This window comes from Hipposideros armiger, unplaced genomic scaffold, assembly GCF_001890085.2.
Source record: "Hipposideros armiger isolate ML-2016 unplaced genomic scaffold, ASM189008v1 scaffold_12, whole genome shotgun sequence".
Lineage (NCBI taxonomy): Eukaryota > Metazoa > Chordata > Mammalia > Chiroptera > Hipposideridae > Hipposideros > Hipposideros armiger.
In genome coordinates this window covers 3,738,356-3,761,272 of record NW_017731362.1, presented here as the reverse complement: position 1 = coordinate 3,761,272, position 22,917 = coordinate 3,738,356, and the positions used below count along the sequence as shown (strand labels likewise).

The following is a 22,917-nucleotide window of genomic DNA, read 5'->3' as shown; positions in this document are numbered from 1 at the left end:
AAGATGGGAGCAAAATAATTTGCTGTCAGGGGTGTACAGCTTCAGGTTTCAAGATGCCTTTATTGTTTATGTAAAATAAAATATCTTATGTACTGTACTTTTAAAAAAGCCCTAAAGGGTTTAAGATTTCCCTAGGTGGAATTTCCCGCTGACGGGTGTTCTCCTGAGGTCAATTGCGCTGACCATTACGCAGTGTACTTGGAAATGGATTAAACACTCAGCAAAAACAGACTCGTGGTGTTTCCCCAGAGTTGGACAGCTGAGTGGCCCGGAGGCACGCCCTTGTCCCGCTTCCGCCCCCGCCCCCAGCGGCCGCAGCTGGGAGGCTCCGAGGGAACTCCCGCACGTCTGCGCGCGCAGTCCCGGGCCGAGGGTCCGCACGACGCGCGCAATTGCCCTGGAAACCACTGCGCGCGCACGCGCAAACGTGGGGCGGGGAGAAGGACTGAGCTAAGAGCTTAGCGGCGGGAGGAGGGGTTTACCCTCCCACTCGACCATCGCGCCCCGCCGGGTGGGCGTGCGCGCCGCCCATCTCCCTCGGGCGCAGCGTCCCTTCTAGCACGCGCCCGGCTCGCGCGTTCGCCCCAGCGCTCCCCCGCCGCACACGCACCCTTTGCCCTCCTCCCGCATTTGTGCGCCGGTGCAGCCGGCAGTGGGAGCATCCGGGCATTTCCGCAGCTGAGCGGCGATCCGGGCGGCGGCGGCTGAGGAGCTCCCATGGCTGGGACTAGGCGGGTGGAAGGCGAAAGAGGGGCCAGGCGATAAGTCAGAGGCGCCGCGCGTCCCAAGGGAGGCGGAGAGGGGAGCGCTCTTGCGGCCGGAGGAGGGCCGGGCGCGAGGCTCCTGGAGCCTGTCTTGCATTCTCTTGTCCAGCCCGGGCTTCGGACATGCATCTGCATCAGGTCCTCACCGGTGCTGTCAACCCTGGAGACAACTGCTACTCCGTGGGCAGCGTCGGGGATGTCCCCTTCACGGTGAGCGGCGTCCGGGAGCCCGAGGGGCAGGGACCGGGGTCCGGACGCGGGGGCCAAGAGCCGTTGTCTTGGGCCCACGCCTCCCCGGGGGGCTGCGAGGTGTCGGTGGACCCCTCTCGTTCTCCCTCTGCAGCCAGTTAAGGGCGGAGGGGGCGTGGGACTGCGAGTCCTGTGGCTGGTGTAGGAAATTACCCGTCAGGGGAAAGGATTAGAAATTCGCCGCACTCTCCGCCCTCAGCAGACGGGCCCCTGGGGTGACTAGACTAGAAGGTTCCTCTCCTTGGGCGGCCCCGGGTCTGCGGTGGAAGATGGTTGCAACCTCTGAAATCCCAGAGCGGCCGTTTCACACCTGCTCTTGGCGTGGAGGCAGAGACTTGGTCATGACTCGGAGCATGGAGGCGATACCGATGCGCTGGGCTCCCCCTGCTTACAGTGTCTAGGGCAGCGAGGAGACGCTGGAGCCTGCGGCTTTAAACCCGAGCCAGCCCTCTATCTTCTGATGTGCAGAATCTTAATTCCCATTAGAAAGTAGAAAAATTCGTTCTCTGACCCTGAAAAATTTAGAATGGAAGGGTTCGCGTGACAGTGGCCTGGAGAGCTCTTATTTATCCCGAGATCACAAGTATGGTAACCTTTTTTAGGTAATATTTTAATCCGTTTGCAAGGTAGGCTGGGTTTTTAAGCTAGGGCAATGTGAAAATTTTATGATTGTTTTTCTTGTTTGTGCGAGTAAAGTATGTAAACAATAACATGTTAGAACCTCCTTAAAATCTAGATGAAATAGACATGTTTCTCAACGAGCGTGGGTGGATCAGTCCTTTTTGAGAATGGGATGTTTGTATAGCTAATTCAAACCAAAGCCCTAGAGCTTCTTTTACCCATAGAGACACTGCCATGGATTAACATGAGTTCCTTTTTTTTTGCATGAAATTTACACATGGTCCTCATTAGAAGGATCTGTAGGCAATGAGACCTCAATTAACTACACATTGTATTGATAACCATTTTGCTTGATAAAATTGTAAGTAGCATAATGGTATGCTTTTTGGATAGGGAAACACTGATCTAATGTCTGCTTTCCAACAGCATGTTTTTAAAGCTGCAGAAATAAGAAAAGCTCCAGCAAAACTGCAGAATCACGAAGCACAATGCATTCTGGAACAGAATTTGTCATTGTGATACATTAAAAATAATTCTGTAAGATTGCTTTTTGGCCATTTAAAATTTTAAATGTAATTAGCTTGGCTTTGTTCCAGTTTAAAATGAACCCTTTAAAAATATAACTTGACCGATTTGTATTGTTACACCTTTTTCTATCAATATAGTGTCATTTGTGTTTTGTGTACATGTGACCTAAAATATCTATATAGTATTGAGCTTGGACTTCAAGTGTGTAGAGGATATTTGGGGCATAGAGAGAAGAAATTTCCCTCTCCCCTAATTGTGTGGGTGGGGAAGAAGTTCCTTAGGGTTATAAGAACAGGCTTCCTCCATGAAGAAACAAATCTGGAACCTTGGGTTATGGGGGGTATTTCCACACTATTGTGGTGGTAGTTTTTTATCTTCATCTAAGGTGGAACGGTGTCTCACTGCAGGGCTGATATATAGCGCTAAACAGATTCAGATGCAGTCTGGAAAAGCCAGTGCGAGAACTGTGAGTGCTGCGCAGGTGTGGTTATGCTGTAGGCCACCCATGACCAGGTCCTTGGAAATCATTTTCGTATCTTTTTCTACCTCCCTAATGCAACCTGTCACCAAGTCTAGCTGACTATCTGCAGTGTCTATCAGATTTACCCCTTTTCATGTCCTCACTTACCACCTTATTATAGAACCTTATTTGTATTTAATACGACAGCTTCCAAACTGGTTTTCCTGACACTAATCTGATAACTTCAGCTCATCCTTCACACAGCTGCTGGGGTCATTTTCTTCCAATACTGTTTCACCAAATTATAGACTCAAGAATATGTAGTTGTTCCTAACAGCTGGGTTAGGAAATTTAAACTTGTCATATATTCTTCTGCCATCTTTGACTTTATATTTGATTATATATACTTCTCATCTTGGCCCTTCTGCTATAGACATAACTAATCTTACTCTAGCCTACGTTTTTATGTGGCAACTAGAGAATCCTTTTAAGTTTCCCAAATAGCCCTCAGAATTTACCTGGTTTAGGATGCCTACCTATGACACTGATTATTTGGCCCTTTGGCATTACAAACCCATGCTGCACGCTGTCTCATTTAATATCTTAGTTTTGAATGCACTGATCCAGTTATAATTTTTCCTTGAACTAGAAATGACCTTTTGGACTCTTAGGAAGAACAAATTTGCTTTAAAAGAAATGAGAACAAGCTGTTTTCAAGTACTGTAGAGTTAGCTAACAATTATTTGAATGCCTATATTAGTATAGTAAAATAAAATGTTTTGAAAAGTAAAGCCCCTTTATATAGAACATGCTGTTTAGTTTGTATAGCAATCAGATGAAAAAACTTGAGTTCTGGGTCAGATGATTAAAAAAGGGGACCAGCCAGGACTGGACTGGGGAGGTCTTGTGACTTCTCATCTGGTGGGGTTTTTTTTTTTTTGTAGTGTTTATTTCCTATCAGAGTTCTTGCTCTGAAGGGTGTGTATGTGTGTGGAAGGCCTAGACATAGCCAGTGTAGAAAGAAAGACTGTCTTGCAGCTAGCTAGCCAGTGGTTCTGAGCCAATAATAACCTGAAGACCTTTTCAAAATAGGGCAGATCATTTATTTAGTGATCTATAAACAAAGTTTTTGAAAAGGAATTGTTCCAAAGGACTTTGAAGTGTTCTTGACATTGCAGTTGAAAAACAGCGTGTTACATATATAGCGCTGTGCCTGGTGGGTGGTGTGATTTGCTGGACTGTGAATGACTGCTTGGTTATGTCAGTGTGGTCCAATTGGTGCTATGTTGACATGGTGGTGCGGTTTGTAATGGACTGTCTTAGTGATGTATGTCCTTTTAGTGCTAACATCTTTGACGGTTTTCACTTGTGTTTTGGCAGTTAGCAGTTTTTTAAAACAAGTGGTTTTATAAATATAGTTGTATGTATCACCTTTTGATCGTTCTTTTCATTGTAAGATCTAAGTTCTGGAAATACTATTATCCTGTAAAAGTCAGGTCCCAGATAGTCCCAAGGAGATGATATTCTACCATGTATGAGCTTTGTTGTATTTTATTTTGCCTTCGAGACATTTCCAACTACATTGTTATAGATAAGTGAATGTTTTAAGGCTTAATGCAACAGATAGTGTAAATTTTTCCTTATTGATGTTGTTTATAACTTTCCTGAAAAATAGTCCTTAGTTATTTTTTCTTTTTTTGTAAGCATTAAAATATTAGTTAAAATTATAGTAGATGATTTTAATATAATTTAAAATTTTCCACCATTTGGCATTAAGGGGTGCAGACTTTATTTTCAGGCAGATGGGGCAGCTGATGTCATTCCAGTCTGATGTGAATTCAACACATTGGTCAAAGTTTACAAAAATTAGTAAGTCATTTCTACTCTCAGGGAGCTTATAACATACTGGCAGAGATTAAAAAAGATATACATAATTATAATGTAACGCAGATAAAAGAGATCACATGTAGTTGGGAAGATAAAAGATTTCACAGAAGATTGACATTTGAAAAGACAGAGTGGTATTAGGCCTTTCTGGATGGCAAGAACAAAAGCCAAGGAATGGTGTGATATAAAGGATAAATTATTGGGTATAAGGGGTATAATGGTGTAATAGAAGGATAAATTACTTCACAAAAGTGGTTTTTTAAAAACACAGAATTTCCTTATTAAATAGCAAACACCCTCAGAGTGTTGAAAAATATAATTTACAAACATTACACATAGCTTTTTAGGAAAACATAGCTGTATTCTGACATTTTTTTACTTTTGTTGTTGGGTTTCCTTTTTTTTAATTCACCAGGTTAGTAATGAATGAAAAAAACATTAATATAAGAGTTAGAAGATAATCCTTATATGACCTCTTTTTCTGGCATTTAGATAATAGGAGGTCTGGCAATTAAGTTCATGATCTTGTTGCAACCATGTTGCCAACTTTTTTTTATTTCAGAGGGATTATTCATTATAAATTTGTACCAACTGGACAAACATTAACCAAGTTTGCTATTTGGTAGTGCTGAAAAGGCTGCATGAAAAAATTAGGTGACCTGAACTTTTCGCCAACAGTCCATGGCTCTTGCATCACGACAATGCACCAGCTCACACAGCACTGTCTGTGAGGGAGTTTTTAGCCAGTAAACAAATCACTGTATTGGAACACCCTCCCTACTCACCTGATCTGGCCCCCAATGACTTCTTTGTTTACCTGAAGATAAAGGAAATACTGAAAGGAAGACATTTTGATGACATTCAGGACATCAAAGGTAATACGATGACAACTCTGATGGCTATTCCAGAAAAAGAGTTACAAAATTGCTTTGAAGGGTGGACTAGGCACTGGGGTTGGTGAATAGCTTCCCAAGGGGAGTATTTCGAAGGTGACTATAGTGATATTTAGCAATGAGGTATGTAGCACTTTTTTTAGGATGAGTTCGCAAACTTAATTGTCTGACCTCGTATTTTAATTCAACCGTAGTAAAACATTCCAGTTCTAGAATTATGGCAACACCAAACTTTGAAAATGATCAGCCTGTTTATACATTTAGCATGTGTTTTTTGAACATACAGGTGTGCGAAGCTCTGTGGAGATTAAAACAAAAAAACATAGTTCTGATTTCAGGAAATTTATTAAAGAATTGTAGGAACCTGGTAATCTAGGAGAGTTAAGATCTGTATTTAACCACAGCAGGCCAGCTGTGTAGTATTTTGAGGCACTTAAATTCCGATGAGAATTCAAGAGGAATAATAGATCACTTTTGACCAGGGTAATTGGGGAGTTGGACAGAAAAATGCTTCTTTACAGGCTGCTTATCTATATGAGGGATGATCAAACAATATGTTGAAGTTTAAATAAAAAAAACTTATTACAGTAAAAGACACATTGTCATTAATCCCCCTCAAAATACTTCTTCTTGCTTCGAACACTCTTATCCCTTCATTCTTGCCAGTTTCTGAAGCAGTTCTGGAAGTCCTGTTTTGTGTGTCTTTAGTTGCGCTGTTGTGGCTGCCTCGATGTCCTGAATCATTTTGACTTTGGGGAAGAGCCAGAAGTTGCATGGTGCCAGATCCAGTGGATGAGTACACACCATAACGTTTTTATTTGACAGAAATTGCAGTATACCAGAAGCGATGTGTGACACAGAGCATTGTTATGATGGAGGATGATTTACAACACACTTTAAAACACACCTTCTCTCAAATGTAGCTCACACCTGACTGACTGCACTGAACAAGTTGAAACTTGTCACACACTGTTACTAAGGTTCCATGTGCCGCTTCCCATATTGAAGATCCCTGGCTTTCTATTGGATGGCACTCAGTAGCAGCATTCATTGTACTTGGTGATCACAACGGAAAGGCTCCGTGTCACACATAGCTTCTGGTATGGCAGTTTCTCTCAAATAAAAACATTATGGTGTGTTCTCATCCACCTATTCACCGGATCTGGCACCGTATGACTTCTGGCTCTTTCCCAAAGTCAAAATGACCATGAAAGGTAAACATTTTGAATCGATTCAGGACATCGAGGCAGCCACTACCGTGTAACTAAAGACACAAAAGAGGACTTCCAGAACTGCTTCAGAAAGTGGCAAGAATGATGGAATGTATTCGAAGCAAAGGGAGTATTTTGAGGGGGATCAGTGGCAATCTGTTTTTACTGTAATAAATTTTTTAGAAATTTAAACATTCGCCGTAATTTTTTATCACACCGCGTAGGTATAACAACTCACACCTATTGACAGCTTTTGTTGAGAGTAAAGGGGAAAACAGAAGCAAGAATTTAGAATGGATTTTTTTTCCAAGAGAAACTGGATTATTTGTTCTTGGAGAGTAGATTCTTGTTTATTTAAATTAATACCTTTCAGAATTTGTGAGGTTGTGTTTGGTGTCAGCCTGTAGGTGTATATGAGGTAATAGAAGTTTTTTCTTATGTCTTCATGTAGATTGTTAATTAACCTTTCTACTTATAGTGAGAAGACTCCCAGCAGCTACCCAGAAACTCTGGTATAGTCTTGAATGATGCCTTTCCAGAAATGGGAGTTCAGAGACCGACTACTTACATGATCTTGGCTAAATCAATTAAACTCTTTGGTTTTTCATCTGTAAAATGAGGTTCTTAATTTAGGTTTTAAGAATTCAGACCTCAAATGTGCATTATTTCACCTTCTTTAGAGATTTCCAAGGGGTAAATGGGAAAATTGACCAGAAACATAAAGTGCTTGTGGTGAAGTTATAGATCTGGAGTCTGTTGTATATTTCCCCTCCACTTGTATGAGGTGGGACAATTAAGTTTGCGAGCTCATCCTAGAAAAAGTGCTACATACCTCATTGCTGAATATCACTAGGTCACCTTTGAAGTACTCCCGTTGGGAAGCTCTGCACCGATGCTAGCACCTAGTTCATCCTTCAAAGCAATTTTGGAACTTTTTTTCTGGAATGGCCATCAGAGCTGTTGTAGTATTACCCTGATGTCCTGAATGTCATCAAAATGTCTTCCTTTCAATATTTCCTTTATCTTCGGATAAAGAAAGAAGTCATTGGGGGCCAGATCAGGTGAGTAGGGAGGGTGTTTCAATATAGTTATTTGTTTACTGGCTAAAAACTCCCCCACAGACAGTGCCGTGTGAGCTGGTGCACTGTCGTGATGCAAGAGCCATGGATTGTTGGCAAAAAGTTCAAGTCGTCTAACTTTTTCATGCAGCATTTCCAAACAGTAAACTTGGTTAACTGCTTGTCCAGTTGGTACAAATTCATAATGAATAATCCCTCTGATACCAAAAAAAGGTTAGAACATTGTTGCAACAAGCTAGCAAACTTGATTGGCAGATGTGTGTGTGTGTGTGTGTGTAAGTGTGTAAAATTATAGTTGACATTCAGTATTATTTTAGTTTCAGGCATACAGCACAGTGGATAGGCATTTATATAATCTATGAAGTGATCCTTCCAATAAGCCCAGTACCCATCTGACACCCTACATAATCTTTACAACATTTTTGATTATATTCCCCATATTGCACTGCACGTCTCTGTGACTATTTGTGACTACCAATTTGTATTTTATAATCCCTTCACCTTCTCTCCCATCCCCCAACCCCCCTCCCATCTACCAGCCATCAGTTTTTTCTCTGTATCTGTCAGTCTATTTCTGTTTCGTTTGCTTGTTTATTCTGTTCTTTAGATTCCACATGTAAGTGAAATCATATGGTATTTGTCTTTCTCAGTCTGACTTATTTAATTTAGCATAATATCCTCAAGGCCATGCGTGTTGTCGCAAATGGTAAGATTTCATTCTTTTTTTTATGGCAGAGTAACACTCCATTGTATAAATGTACCACAATTTCTTTATCCAATTGTCTGTTGATGGGCATTTCCATTGTTGCCCTATCTTGGCTATTGGGAATAGCACTGCAGTAAATATAGGGGTGCATATATTTTTTCGAATTAGTGTTGTGGATTTCTTTGGATAAATACCCAGGAGTGGAATTGCTAGGTCATAAGGTAGTTCTTTTCTACTTTAAATTTTTTGAGGAACCTCCATACTTTTTCCATAGTGGCTGTACCAAACTTGCAATCCCACAAACCGTGCAAAAGGGTTCCCTTTTCTTTACATCCTTGCCAACACTAGTTGTTTATTGATTTATTGATGATAGCCATTCTAACAGGAGTGAGGTGGTATCTCATTGTGGTTTTTATTTGCATTTCTTTGATGATTAATGATGTTGAGCATCTTTTCATATGTCTATTGGCCATCCGTAGGTCCTCTTCAGAGAAATGTTTCTTCATGTTCTCAGCACATTTTTTAAATTGGATTGTTTGTCTTTTTGGTGTTGAGTTGTATGAGTTTTTTTCAATAAATATAGGATATTAACCCCTTATCAGACGAATCATTGGCAAATATCTTCTCCCATTCAGTAGGATGTCTTTTTGTTTTCTTGTTGGTTTCCTTTGCTGTGAAAAAACTTTTCAGTTTGATGTAGTCCCATTTGTTTCCCTTGCCTGAGGGAATATATCATCAAAAATATTACTAAGGGTAATGTCTGAGAGTTTACTTCCTGTATTCTCTTCTGGGAGTTTTATGGATTCAGGTGTTACATTTAAGCCTTTAATCCATTTTTAGTTTATTCTTGTATATGCGTTAGAAGGTGGTCCAATTTCATGTTTTCTCATGTATCTGTCCAGCTTTCCCAGCACCATTTATTAAATAGACTGTCGTTACCCCACTGTAAATTCTTGCTTCCTTTGTCATAGATTAAATGATCATATAGGCATGGATTTATTTCTGGGGTCTCTGTTCTGTTCCATTGATCGATGTGTCTTATTTAATTAACTCTTATTCTTAATTTATTATTTTTTCTATATATTTTTGGATTAATTTTGCTGTTTCTCCCCCTAACTTGTTGAGATAAATGCTTAGCTCATTCCCGTCTTTCTTTCTATATATGCATTTATGAATGTAAGTTTTGTATTCTTAGGACCTGATACTGTATCTGCATACCACAAAGCTATTTTTTTAATCACTCTCATAAATAATTTAGAAGTGTGTTTTTAAATTTCCAACTATATGGGACTTTTCTGGTTATAATTCTGCTTATGAATTTTATCATAGCTGTATCATGTTCAATCAACATACAACATATACTTCCAATCTTTTTTAAGTTTGTTGAAATTTCAGTTGATCAATTTTTATAAATATTTCATGTGTGCTTAAAGAAAGTGTGTGCTCTGCAATTGTTTGGTACAGTGTTCTACATATGTTCTTTAGGGGTTAAGTTTGTTAATCATGTTGTTTAAATCTTCTAAAACTTTACTGTTTTTCTGTCTGCTTATTCATTCTCTTACTGAGAGGCACATTAAAATACTATGAGTATGAATTTACCCCTGCCTTTTTGTAGATTTGTTAATATTTTCTTTAATTATGTGTGCTCAACAAATTTAAAATAATTACATCATTCTGGTGAATTGAACCTGTGTATCATTGTGAAGTAATTCTTTTTTTTAAAAAATCTCCAATAATGCTTTCTGTAGTTTACTTACCTGATATTAATGCATCTATCTCAGCTTTTTTTTGGTTAGCATTTTCGAAGTTTATCCTTTTCCATCTTTTTACTTCAGCTTCTCTGTAAAGTTATGTTTCAAATATGTGTCTTCTAAATATCCCATAGTTGGGTTTTTAAAATCTAGCCCGACAATTTTTGTGTTAACTAGAACTTTAAGTCACTTACATTTAATTACTGGGATGTTTGTATTTAGATCCATCATCTTACTGTTTGTGCTCTGCTCTTTCCTCCTTTTCTCTCCTTCTTTGCATCTTTTGAAATGAGTATGGTTTTTCATTCCATTTTCCCCCTCTAGTAGTCCTAAAGCTATATACTCTGTGTCTACCCTAGAAATTACAACATGCATTCTTAAGTTACCATGTGACTTACCAAAGTCTGATGAGGCTTTATATTCTTTCCAGACAATACAAGAACACTTTGCATTGTTTTTTACCCTTTCTGCTTATAATCTATCCTTCTGTGATAAGTTGGTTTATATTTACAGACCTGTAAGACATTATTATTATTTTATGCTTATTTAGATTTATCTACATATTTACTATTCCTTTGCTCTTTTCTTTCCCACATCTCTCACATTCCATTTGGGATCATTTTCTTTCTTCCTAGAGAACCTTTAGAATTTTTGTTGGTGTGGATCTGTTGGTGTTATAACGTCATCTTTCATTTGTCTGAAAATGTCTGTATTTTGTTTCATTCTTGAAAGACAAAATTTGTGCTAGGTTGAGGACGGCAGAATTTTCTTTTCAGCACCTTGATGGTATCAGTCCTCTGACTTGTGGCCTCCACTGTTTCTATTAAGAAGTTAACTGCCAAGCCTATTGCTTCTTTAAAAGTTGTATTTTTTTCCCTAGCTGCTTTAAGATTTGCGTGTGTGTGTGTGTGTGTGTGTGTGTGTGTGTGTGTGTATGTGTGTGTGTCTGTCTGTCTTTCTGGAGTTTTACTATGTTGTGTCTAGGTGTGCATATTTTCTCAGTCCTGTTTGGGACTTGTGCAATTTTTGAATCTGTGAATTGATGTATTTCATCAAATCTGGAAAATTGTCAGCTAATATCTTTTCAAATATTGCCTGTACCCTGTTGACCTCATGAGACTAATACATTCATATGCTGCATAACAACATTTTGGTCATTGATGGACCTCATATATGAAGGTGGTCTCATAAGATTATAATGGAGCTGAAAATTCCTATTGCCTAGCGGTGTATAGTCATCCTAATTTTGTAATGCAACATATTATGTGCTTGTGGTAATGCTGGTGTAAACAAACCTGCGCTGCCAGTCGTATAAAGTATAGCACACACAATTATGTGTAGTACATAATACTTCATAATGATGACAACCAACTGTGTTACTGGTTTGTGTATTTACTATACGTATTGTTATTTTAGAGTCTACTCTTTGTACTTATAATAGTTTGCTGTAAACAGTATGCTGTGTTATGCTGGCAACAGCTTCATACATCTTGTGTTTACTGCATCTCTTGATTGTATCATTTTGTCTTGCGCTTGATTTAATCTAGTGTTGTTTTGTGTAGCAATGTGTACAGGCTTGTCGTGTAGGAGTAATAGGCTAAACCATGTAGCCTAGTTGTGTAGTAGGCTGTACCATCTAGGTTTGTGTGAGTGCACTCTGTGTTTGCCCAGTGATGCAACTGCATAATGATGCATTTCTCAAATTGTATCCCTGTCCTTAAGTGGCATATGACTGTATATTAAACATATACAGTAATACCTTGGTTTGCGAGCGTAATTCGTTCTGGAAACAAACTACTCGTATTGCAAGACATTGCTCGTTTGCCAAGTTAAAATGTATTAGAAATGTTTGCTTGTCTTGAACACTCGCAAACCTAGTTACTTGCAATCCAAAGTTTTACTGACTTTCTCACTTTATTTCTATGTCTAACACCCTCTTTCTGTGTTTTGTTTTTTTCCTTCTCTGCAGCATTCTGGATGGCTTCTTCTAATCCATTTGCTAATCCTATCTTCTTTCATGACTGATTTGCTTTATTGTACTTATTGCACTGGCTAGTGCTAGGTTTTGTTTTTCATTTTTTGCTTTTGCTTTTTGTAGATGCCCGTTAGGCTGAGAAACTTTTCTTCTGTTTCTTTTTTGCTGAAAGTTTTTATCATGAAGGGATCTTAAATACAGTAATACCTTGGTTTGCGAGCATAATTCGTTCTTGTATTGCAAGGCATCGCTCGTTTACCACGTTAAAATGTATTAGAAATGTTTGCTCATCTTGTGGAACATTTGCAAACCACGTTACTCGCAATCCAAGGTTTTACTGTATTGTCAAATGTTTTTTCTTAATTGATTGATATAGTCATTGATTTTTCTTCTTTAGACTGTTAATATGGGTTTTTGCGTATTGAATCAGCTTTGTATAAGCCCCACTTGGTTATAGTATGTATTATCCTTTTTATATATGGCTAGATTTAATTTGCTAATATTTTATTGAGCGTTTTTGCATCTGTGTTCATTAAGGAAATTATCTGTAGTTTTTTTCCCTTTTGATGTTTTAATTTGGTTTTGGTATCATTGTAATATTGGTTTCATAAAATGAGTTTAGCAGTATTTATTCCTTTATTCCTTTTTCTGTTTCCTGTCAGGGATCATGTAGAATTAACATTCTTTAAATGTTAGTAGAATTTGCCAATGAAACCATCTGGGTCTGGAGTTTGTTTTTTTTTTTCAGAAGATTTTTGACTACGTAGACATTTGATTTTTTTTTTTAATAGTTAAAGGACTATTCAGTTAAAGCACTCACAGGACTATTATACATCTTGTTTCAGGTAATTTATTTCATCTGTGTGTTTTTGTAGTTTCCTTTTCGGAGAAATTAATTTTTTTCATCCATTTCATTGTCACATTTATGTGTGTAGAGTTTTTTGTAGTATTTCATTATTATACTTTTAATGTCTGCAAGATTACTACCTATATTCTCTCCTTAATTCTTGATATTGGTAATTTGTTTTCTCTTTTTTTCCTTTGTCTTGCAAGAAGTGTGTATATATTTTTTTATTTATTTATGTTTTTAGAGAACCAGATTTGATTTTCATTCATATTCTCTTTGTTTTCAGTTTCATTGGTTTCTGCTCTGATCTTTATTATTTCCTGCCTTCTATATGCTTTGGCTTTGCTTTGCCCTCCTTTTTTAATTAATTAAGATGGAAGCTTACTGATTTGAGGGTGTCCACTTATACTTCTTTTTGCATTTTTATACTAGCCCCTTTAATGTCTTTGATAATTTCAACATCTGTGCTGCCCAGCCTATAGTTTTTGGTGTGGAATTCTTGGCCTTTGGATTCAAGTGTTAAACACTGGTCCAGTCAGTTGTCTGCAGTGGATGTTGGTCATGTGGTCTGCCAAAGCTGCCCTTTCAGAGGACTGTGGGTGGGTCAGTTTTGCCTAGAAAGGTCTGTAAGATGGACAATATACTTGACACGATAAAGCATAATTTTCATAGGATGAGATGTTTAGGGGGTTCCCATTTTTTATTACTTTAATGTTGCAATAAACATTTTAGTACTAGTTGTAATGTTTGCATGTCTGAATGTTTTCTTAGGATAGAAATAGACTTAATGAATCAAAGTACTTAAATCTCTTTATAGTCTCTTAATTCATACTACTAAATTGTTTTATGGAAAAGCCATATGGTTTTATATTCAATAGCGTATGAGAGTGACAGGAGCACCATACTTTTCTTGCTTATTACTTTTTACTATTCCTTATTTAAGGCTGAAAAAAATACATTTGGCTATCCAGTCTGGCTCCAAAGTCTTACTCTCTAGGTAGGCATTATGGGTCCCAAGCGATCACAGATGATTGACAGCTTTAGTAACTGTATATCTGTTATACATCCTGTTTTGCTAACTTTCCATCCGAACATTCTCATTTCATTCCCTACTCTAATATTATGGCCAGTTCGGCATTTCCTTTGAAGCTCTGCTGTGAATATCCTCAGCCTTTGTACCAGCTTTGGTTTCAGTCAGGGCAAGGGACAGATAAACTGAAGTTAAAAACAAGGTTTATTTCAGGATACACAATGAACTATCAATGAAGGGCAGCTGGGCTTCAGAGTGACTGAAACTGAAAAGCTGGTAGAATCAAGACTGCCTTCTCTTAGGGATTTTATACACTTGTTTTCTCATGGGTTCGTTCTTGTTTTTGGATATTTGATCTATTCGCTTCTCAAACTGGTGGTTTCAGTTTCACATTGTACATGGTTCTTAATGGCTGCCTTATCTCTGAATATGTATGACTTTTCAGCTAAACTCTTCCTGCTAACTCTGGTTCTTTTGGTTTAAATTCCCCATAGTGGACTTAGATTGGCATAGCTCATCTTTTTCAGCTATTAGTCACTTGGTCATTATTCGGGACCATCCTCACATCGTGTCAGCTATGAGCAGGGGAAAGAATCACAAGATAAAAAAACACTTAGCTGGGCTCTATGTAAACCACTAGATTATTCAAAAATTTTCTTTCTTTTTTTTTTTTTTAAAGATTTTTTTTATAGGGGAATTGGGGGGAGGGTAACAGCATTGGGGAATCAGAGAAGGAGAACAGACAGGTAGACAAATTGCTGTTTTGTTCTTCAGTCTAGTTGTGGAGGACGTCGCTTCACTGGCCCATGTTGGTATCATCATTGCGCTCTTCCAGGGTGAGGCAATTGGTCATCGGTCATTGGTCGGCCGCTCACAGCTGCTCCCGGTAGCTCACACCGGCTACCAGCCGCTCACGCTGGCTGCCAGCTACTCACATAGCTCACCGCAGCCCATTGCAGCCCTGCTGCAGCCTACCGGGACTCACCGCAGCCCAGCTCCAGGTCAAGCTGTTGTTCATCATCTTAGTTATAGAGGGCGAGCGTCACTGGCCCTCAATGTGGGATCAGAACCGCAGCCCTGCTGCTCACAGCTGGTGTCCCAAGCCAGCTCTTAACCAGCTGAGCCACTCGGCCGGCCCTCAAAATTTTTTGTACCAGGACTATTTGAAACAAATTTGTGCACACTTAATAAAATTACAGTTTAAAAGTTGAAAGGGATCTCAGAAGTGATGTAGTCACAATCGTTCATTTGACTGATGAAGGAAACATCTACAGATAGATTATGATTTGCTCATTGTTATAGTCAGTGTTAGCATCTCTAGATTCTTAGGACTGTACCCTTTTCATCATTGAAGGTATTAGAAGTTTAATTACAATTGAATAGTTTAATTATATTATTTGGGAAGTATTTTTTTTAAACACCATCAGGACCATCTCCCTCAAAATATCAACATTTAGGTTAAATGATTTTCTGGAAATGTCCAGTAGTTACAAAATAATTGGAAGTTGTCATAAACATTGCATATTAATATTGCTACAATATTACATAATATACTATTAACTTTAAAATTCTTTCAAATGTAAAATGTTTTAAGAATGAACTAAGAAACAAAATATTGGATAACTTATTCTGTTTCTAATAATTTAATGTTCAAATAAATGTTCATTCAATTTCTTTAAAGTAGCTATTTTAAAAAAGTAGTATTTTACTTCATTATTCTCTATGAGCCAAATTGTTATATAGCTAAGCTTTAGAGAACAAATTAGAGGCTAAAAGGTTACTCTTAGGTTTTTATACATGCTAGCCAGACCATGGGGATTATTTTTACCAGCATTACTATGATTTCCTTAGAAATTTGTGATAATTAATACTTTGAATGGTTTACTCTTAGCACTGACATAAAATAGTTATTAGTAAGAGAGATGATTTTTGGTTTCCATTCCAGACCTACCTGTTAATAAGCATACAGGTCAGCTGCAGGTAGAGCTGGGTTTGTAATGGTTAATTAGAGCAAATTAATTAATTCCATATTTCTCTTTTCAAGGTCTTATTTTCCTTTCAGATGTCACTAGCACCAGTAAATTTAAAAAACATGTTTTGTTTAGGGGTATAGAAATAGGCTTAGTTTGGACTGCAGGTGTCTTTTTTTTTTTTTTTAGTGTTTAGAAGTTTGTTATGGCTTCATCTTGTTGGTAAGTGATCAAAACTGGCTAGTTTTTGACTAATATTAAAAATAGTTCTTTTTAAATGTAAAGTTTTATTTTAAAGAAAGTTCCATGTTTTGTCAGATCATTTGCTTCTTGGGGTTGGTAGGAAGAAATGAAAACAAAAATCATTTTGTCTCTTATCACTTAATCATGTACACTTGTAGTATTTTCTTTTATTTTTTATTTTTCTGGCCATAGACTTTTGTTTTTACATATTATTAAGCTTCGTCTTAGGTTTCACTCAGCATGCCATTTGCTTTTTTTTTTTTTTTTACTGCTACTTGTAAGTAGTCTGTTATTAATAATTTTTCTTTTCCTGATATGAGTTGTTTGTAAAAGAAAAACCCCCCTTGGTTACCACACTAGTAGTCATTATTAGATTATTTCTGACATTGCTCCACCAGTTGTTGACTTAGGTTAATTTTTTGGCTCTAAGCTTTTACATACTGTTTAGTTTCTTTCTCATTTACTTATTTTGCTCATTCAGCATTCTTGAATGGACTTTAGTATGGTTGAATCATATCAGTAAAGTGTGTTCTTAGTCATGTGGGAAGCGGAGCTTCTTTTCTCCCCTTTTTAACTGTGGTGCCTACTTCTATCTGAATGACAGGAGGCTTATTTATTTTGGCTGGCTGGTGGTGGTGGACAATAGTTGATAATGGTAAAGGTTTGACTTTAGGTGTAGAAATTTACAGAAGGACAACTTGTTAGCTATGTATGACAAAGGGTGAGTTCTATAAAGAGCTCTTATAAATCATTTAGAGCAAGACTAAAGACCCAGTTAAAAAATGGACCAATAAACATGAATAGTCTGCAGAGAAATAAATATAAATGGCTGATAAATATATGAAAAGATGTTCAACATTCCTCCTAACAAAAATACAAATTAAAACAACAGGGTGCTGCCAGATTTTGTTAGATTAGAAACATTAAAACATTTGAGGGCCGGCCGAGTGGTGCGTTGGTTAAGAGTTGGCTTGGAACACCAACACTGAGCAGCAGGGCCCCGGTTCAGATCTCACATGAATGCTGGGGATGGCGTAGGCTGCAGCCCCTGCTGCAGTGGGCTGCTGTGAGCTACTGTGAGTGCAGCCAGCATGAGTGGCCTGCAGCCGGCGTGACTGCTGTGAGCCACCATGAGTGGCTGTCCAATGGCTGGCAAGTGACTGCCTCACCTGGGAAGAGCGCAATGGTAATACTAACATGGGCCAGTGAAGCGACGTCCTCCACAACTAGACTGAAGAACAAAAGGACAGCAACTTGTCTGTTCCCCTTCCCCGATTCCCCAATAAAATCTTTAAAACAAACAAACAAAAACCGTTTGATAATGATCAGGGTTAGTGAGGAAGTGGAGAAACAGGCACTTTTATACACATGGGAGTATGATTTTTTTTTTTTAAAAGATTTTATTGGGGAATTGGGGGAAGGGGAACAGACAAGTTGCTGTCCTTTTGTTCTTCAGTCTAGTTGTGGAGGACACCGCTTCACTGGCCCATGTTGATATTATCATGGCGCTCTTCCCGGCAGAGGCAGATCGGTTGCTGGCCTCTGGACGGCCGCTCACGGCGGCTCTTGGCAGCTCACACCGGCTGCTGGCCGCTCACACTGGCTGTTGGCCACACAGTAGCTTATGGCAGCCCACTGGCACAGGGGCTGCAGCCTACGCCATCGCCGGCGACTCACGGCAGCCCAGCTCCAGGTCGAGCTGTTGTTCATCATCTTAGCTGTAGAGGGCGCAGTGTCACTGGCCCTCATGTGGGATCTGAACTGGGGCCCTGCTGCTAGGAGCTGGCGTTCCAAGCCAGCTGTTAACCAACGCACCACTCGGCCGGCCCGAGTATGATCTTTTTGGAGGCCAGTTCTAGTTGTTAGTAAATTTTAATCACTGTCCCAGCAAATTATGTCTTAGAATTTTCCATATGGGTATCCTTGCACATGTATGAATAATATATTTTATTCATATTTGAGTATGTTCATTGAAGCGTTTTTTTACAATAGTGAAAGACTGGAAACAATCTAAATTAATTATGGCAATGCCACAAAATGGAATACTATGCAACAATTAAGAAAAATGAGGTAATTCTTTTTTTGCTGATATATCTTTGGAAAATTTTCAAAATATGTTGTTAATTAGAAGGAATAAATTACAGAATTTTGTATAGCATAATCCCTTTATGTTAAAGAAGATTTACACATAGATATACTCGTATACCAGGGGTGCCCAAAAAATGTATACAAGTGGACACTTCGGTCAGCGTTGCTCAAGCAGTAGTTTGCTGTAATCAGAACTGTCTGGGCGCTGATGGTAACCATTTTGAGTGCCTCTTGTAATTGCAGAAGTCATAGGTGACGTGTATTCATCTTTTGTTATCAGTATATATTGAGTATTACAATCTTAATACAGTTTTCCTTTCTTAAAATGTGTGTACATTTTTTTGGCCTCTTCCATATACACTAAACATTTCAGGAAGGGTTCATAGATAATTATTACGTTACTGCTTTTTGGGAATGAGGAGAGGTGGTCAAGACTAAGAAGGTGACTTAATTTTCTTATTTTAAAAAATTTAGTACATGTGTTATTTTCTCTATAAAAAGAAAATCTTGTTACTGAAAACATTAAAAATTAAACATTTAAAATGGTTTATTTAGCTTATAGGTGGCTTTAATGGATAACTAATATATGTGAAAGTTCTAGCTTAATAAGGGACCCATTCAATAGGGAAACCTATTTGTCCATTTTAGAAGTTAATTTTTAATTCTGAGAGCATCATAAGCAGTTAGAATTTTAATTAGGTGACTAAAATGAAGAGAGGGAAAGGATGTTTTCTTGGGAAATTTATGTTAATCTGTGCTTTGTTTTCAGTAAGACTTTTCATAGGCCAGCATTGGCCTCTTAAGAGTATTTTCTGAAGATAACTTGGTACAACCAAGATACCATCAAAGCCCAGTTAACCCTGTCTTCTATTTAGCTTTTTGTTTGTTTATAAAGCAAAAGGTCACAGCAGAAATGAAGAATTTAAATGAATTTGTGTAATTAACCCATAAGAACAAAAATTTGAGCAATAGAAAACAAAACTATAGAAAATGGTTATTACTTAAGTGGATAAAACAGTGTAGAGACCTGAATTTGCATGCCAGCATGTATTTATTTACCTTGTGGCTTAGGACTTTGATTAAATCATACAAACTTCCATTTCCTTATATTAAAGTGGGATTAATAACCAACTTTTGAGATTGTTGCAGTCTTGAAGGAAAGACTAAGAATATAATAGAATGCGCAGTACAATACCTATTACCCAGTATGCTTTCAATAAAGTAATTAGTTTTCTAACTCTTAATGACATATGTCTTCATTTGTAGAAGAATGAACTTATTTACACGAACCAAAACTCACCCTCAGGGAGAGGTGGAAGTTTTAACTGTAATGCTGTTGGGAGAGTATTCTTGGTAAGATTACAATACCTTGTTAAAGTAGACAAACTGCTCAGCATACTCAATACCTCTTGATTCATCAGTGTTTTCCTTTTTCTTTTAAATTTAGGTACATCTGTCAACCGTTGTTAATAATCTCAAACTTTGACCTTGTAACTACCAGGATGTTAAAGCATCCAACTACTTAGAAAATGCCAGTATAGCTTTTGTTTTCATAGGAAAGGTCATCTTTCTGTAAGATTAAAAAAATGTTTCTTTTCTTTATCCTTTAAGACTTAAAGGAAATATGATAGAATAGTATTTGTGGGATATGAGTATTACAGGTAGTTGTTTGCTTTTTGGAAAGTAATGTAGTCAAGGCAATTATGTATAAAACAAGTTAGAGAAGACAATGAGTGTGTTATGCCAGTTTGGATACACTTAATCATTGTTCACAACAACATTAAACTCTAAAGAAGGCAGCAATCTCTTTATTACGATGATGATAGTATGCTAATTCAGAGTGCTTTATGACTTTAGAGGATGATATTTAATTTTTTTTCATCAAGCGTAACATTTTAATAAGATACAAGAAGAGGGTAACTTTGTTTTGCAGCTTCAACCAATTGGCAAGGTTCTTTTAGTGAAGTTTTGGGTATTTCAACTAAAAACATAGAAAAGAATCTTGGTAGTAACAAATGCTCAAGTTTTTAGCTCCCATGTCATTATTATATGACATACTTTATCTAAGGAAGAGATTCTTTTAGACAAACTAAAGAGATCTATGGACCCAGGAAAAACAAGCACATTCATGTGACTTTAAATATAATTTCTAGGAGTTCAGAGACCTCCTGAGACCATCTGTGACTTATACCCATTACAGTCAGGTTGAAAACTCTTAGTTGCAATGCTCAAAGCAGAGATAACTTTTCTCTTTCCTAATAGGATAGATTTGGTCTCCAAAAATAAGGCTAAAACAGGTGAGGATTAATATTTTTAAAGCATGTCTTGACTTAAGGACTGTACTACAGAATTATCTCTTAGTTATGAGTTCTTACTTTCTGCTAGTTACTCTTTTTCATCATAAGGACAGCTCAATCATTCCATAATAGAAATCCTCCCACATGAATGGAAGGAAAGGGTGTTTTTCTGACTCTCTCTTTTCTTGGGCCTATCTGTGGGTTTGGGCCTAACCATACCCTTAACTTTGAGATACAGTGTTTTATAGGTCAGTACTGTTACAAGTGCAGGACACTAGTAGATGGTGCTGTGGCACAGGGGCAGTTCTACCATGAACCCAAGGGACGAGGAACCTGGTGAAGGGATTCCATTTGCTCCAGAAAGCCTTGGAGTCCTTTTTTCTGCTTTCCTATAATGATCCTGTGGCCTGTATCCCACTTGCGGAGTAGTTTATACTCAGCTAAGTTAGAGGTATTTCATTTACTGAGTATAAGGGAGCCCACACCCCATACTCTCTGGGGTCATTTTCGTATTTGCTTGCAGCCTCAACGAGCACCCTCTTCCTGCGGCACTATAAATTCTTCCTCTGGTAAAACTGAATTCTGAGAAAGAAGGATGGAACAAAATTGCTTTTGACCTAAAATTGAGACAATGGTAATCTCTTGAGTAATTTAAAGATCTTGTGTAAACCTTCTCAGCTATTGGCCTTTACCGAGTGCTTACCGTGTGTCAGATGCTGTAGTACCGTTACTTGGGATTGCAAAGATGAACATGGACTTTCTGGCACTAATAAGACATCTTAATGGAGTAGAAGTGGGTGATGCACTGGAAGGAGCAGGAGCTTTATTATGAAGCAAATGAATCCTCACTCTTACAAACTTGGACAAATTACTTTTAAAAGAGGAGCTATGAAGATACAACATCCATAACGACCATAGCCGACTGCCTGCCTGATCATAATAGGTATTCAGTAAATGATAAATTATTAAGGAAGGCTTTGGTAGATTCCTTTCAGGTAGGTCTCCTAAATCCATGATACTGTTAAACTGGGAAATCAGCCCAAATCTCCCTCTCTTTCCTTGTCATAGACTTGGCCAAATTATTAGGTTATGTCAACTATCTGAGCTCAGTTTTGTTTGACCAAGTTTCCAAGTACTTAGGCTTGTAGAGCCAAATATTAGGAAGATTTTGAACCATTCATTTGTTATACAGATATTTATTGAGGGCTGTGTATATGCTGGCTGCTGGGATTACAATGATAAACAAGGACGTGGTCCTTGATCTGATGGACCTTTCAGTGTAGTGGGATCCAGACACATTTAAACACATGTGTATAGAAATCATTAAAATCTTGTGAGCCTTCAGCTATAGAATGCATGTGATTCAGTACTAACTGTGAGTCCCCTCTTCTTCATACCTGGGTTATTTGTGCCTTAGACTCTTTAAAGAAAGGTCAAGAAGAATAATATTTTCCCTCTGTGTTTTGCGAGCTCTTAGTGTGCAGTAGTTTAGGGGGTTCCCCCCTAGCTGTGACCGTGGATATTATATAAAATGGCAGGCATTGTCTAGGTGTGATTCCACAGGAAACCAGTACCAGACATAATTGTTCCGTTATGATGGTAATTGCTAGTTTGATGAGGGATTTGAGACCATTTTAGAGCACTGGTCTAAATGCTTAGCAGCTGCATAGTATTCCAGTGTATAGATATTCAGTTATTTATTTAACCACATGATCATTTTCAGCTTTTGCTGCTATGAATAATGAGGCAGGGAATATCCTTTTATATATTTTTTTGGCAAACTTTTGTAAGTATGCTTATAGAGTAAAATAGGAACTTGTTTGATCAGAGAGTAGATTGTATTTACATTTTGATAGATATTTGCCAAAATCTTTTATCCATGAAGATTCTTATTAAGTTTGGATGGGACCAAGCAATCTGTATATTTAACTAGCTCCTTCAGTGATTTTGATGCAGCCAGGTTTGAGAACTATTGCTGCATCAGAGAAATGGCAAGATTCCCTGCAAGTAAGGAGTATGGTGCATCCTTTCTGGAAACAATCTGGCAATTATGAGTATCTAGGGAAGAGTAAACATCCTTTTTAATGAGCAGTAAGAGCCTGTCTGTCTATAGTAGCAGTTGCTAGGGATGGCTCATCTTTAGAGAAGCAAGTGTACTAATACTTATCTGGAATATTTTATGTCTTTTGACATGTAATGTTGGTGGAAGGAGCGTAAGTATTGTAAGAATCTGAGTTTGAGCATCTTCCACTTACTAACTGGGCAAATTAATGAACTTGAATCTTTCTTTATACAATGTTAATGATCGTATCTTCCTT

The 22,917-nt window shown here is 38.0% G+C and overlaps 1 protein-coding gene across 1 annotated transcript in view; it reads left to right on the top strand.

The window, feature by feature from the left end:
* Positions 1–516: 516 nt before the first annotated feature.
* The window catches only part of LOC109394193 (dmX-like protein 2), a 28,264-nt gene continuing 5,863 nt past the window's right edge, over positions 517–22,917 (top strand). Inside the window, exon 1 of the mRNA XM_019664055.1 lies at positions 517–974. Coding sequence (XP_019519600.1) covers positions 888–974 — 87 coding nt within the window. The 5' untranslated portion in view covers positions 517–887. The remainder of the gene's footprint in view (positions 975–22,917) is intronic.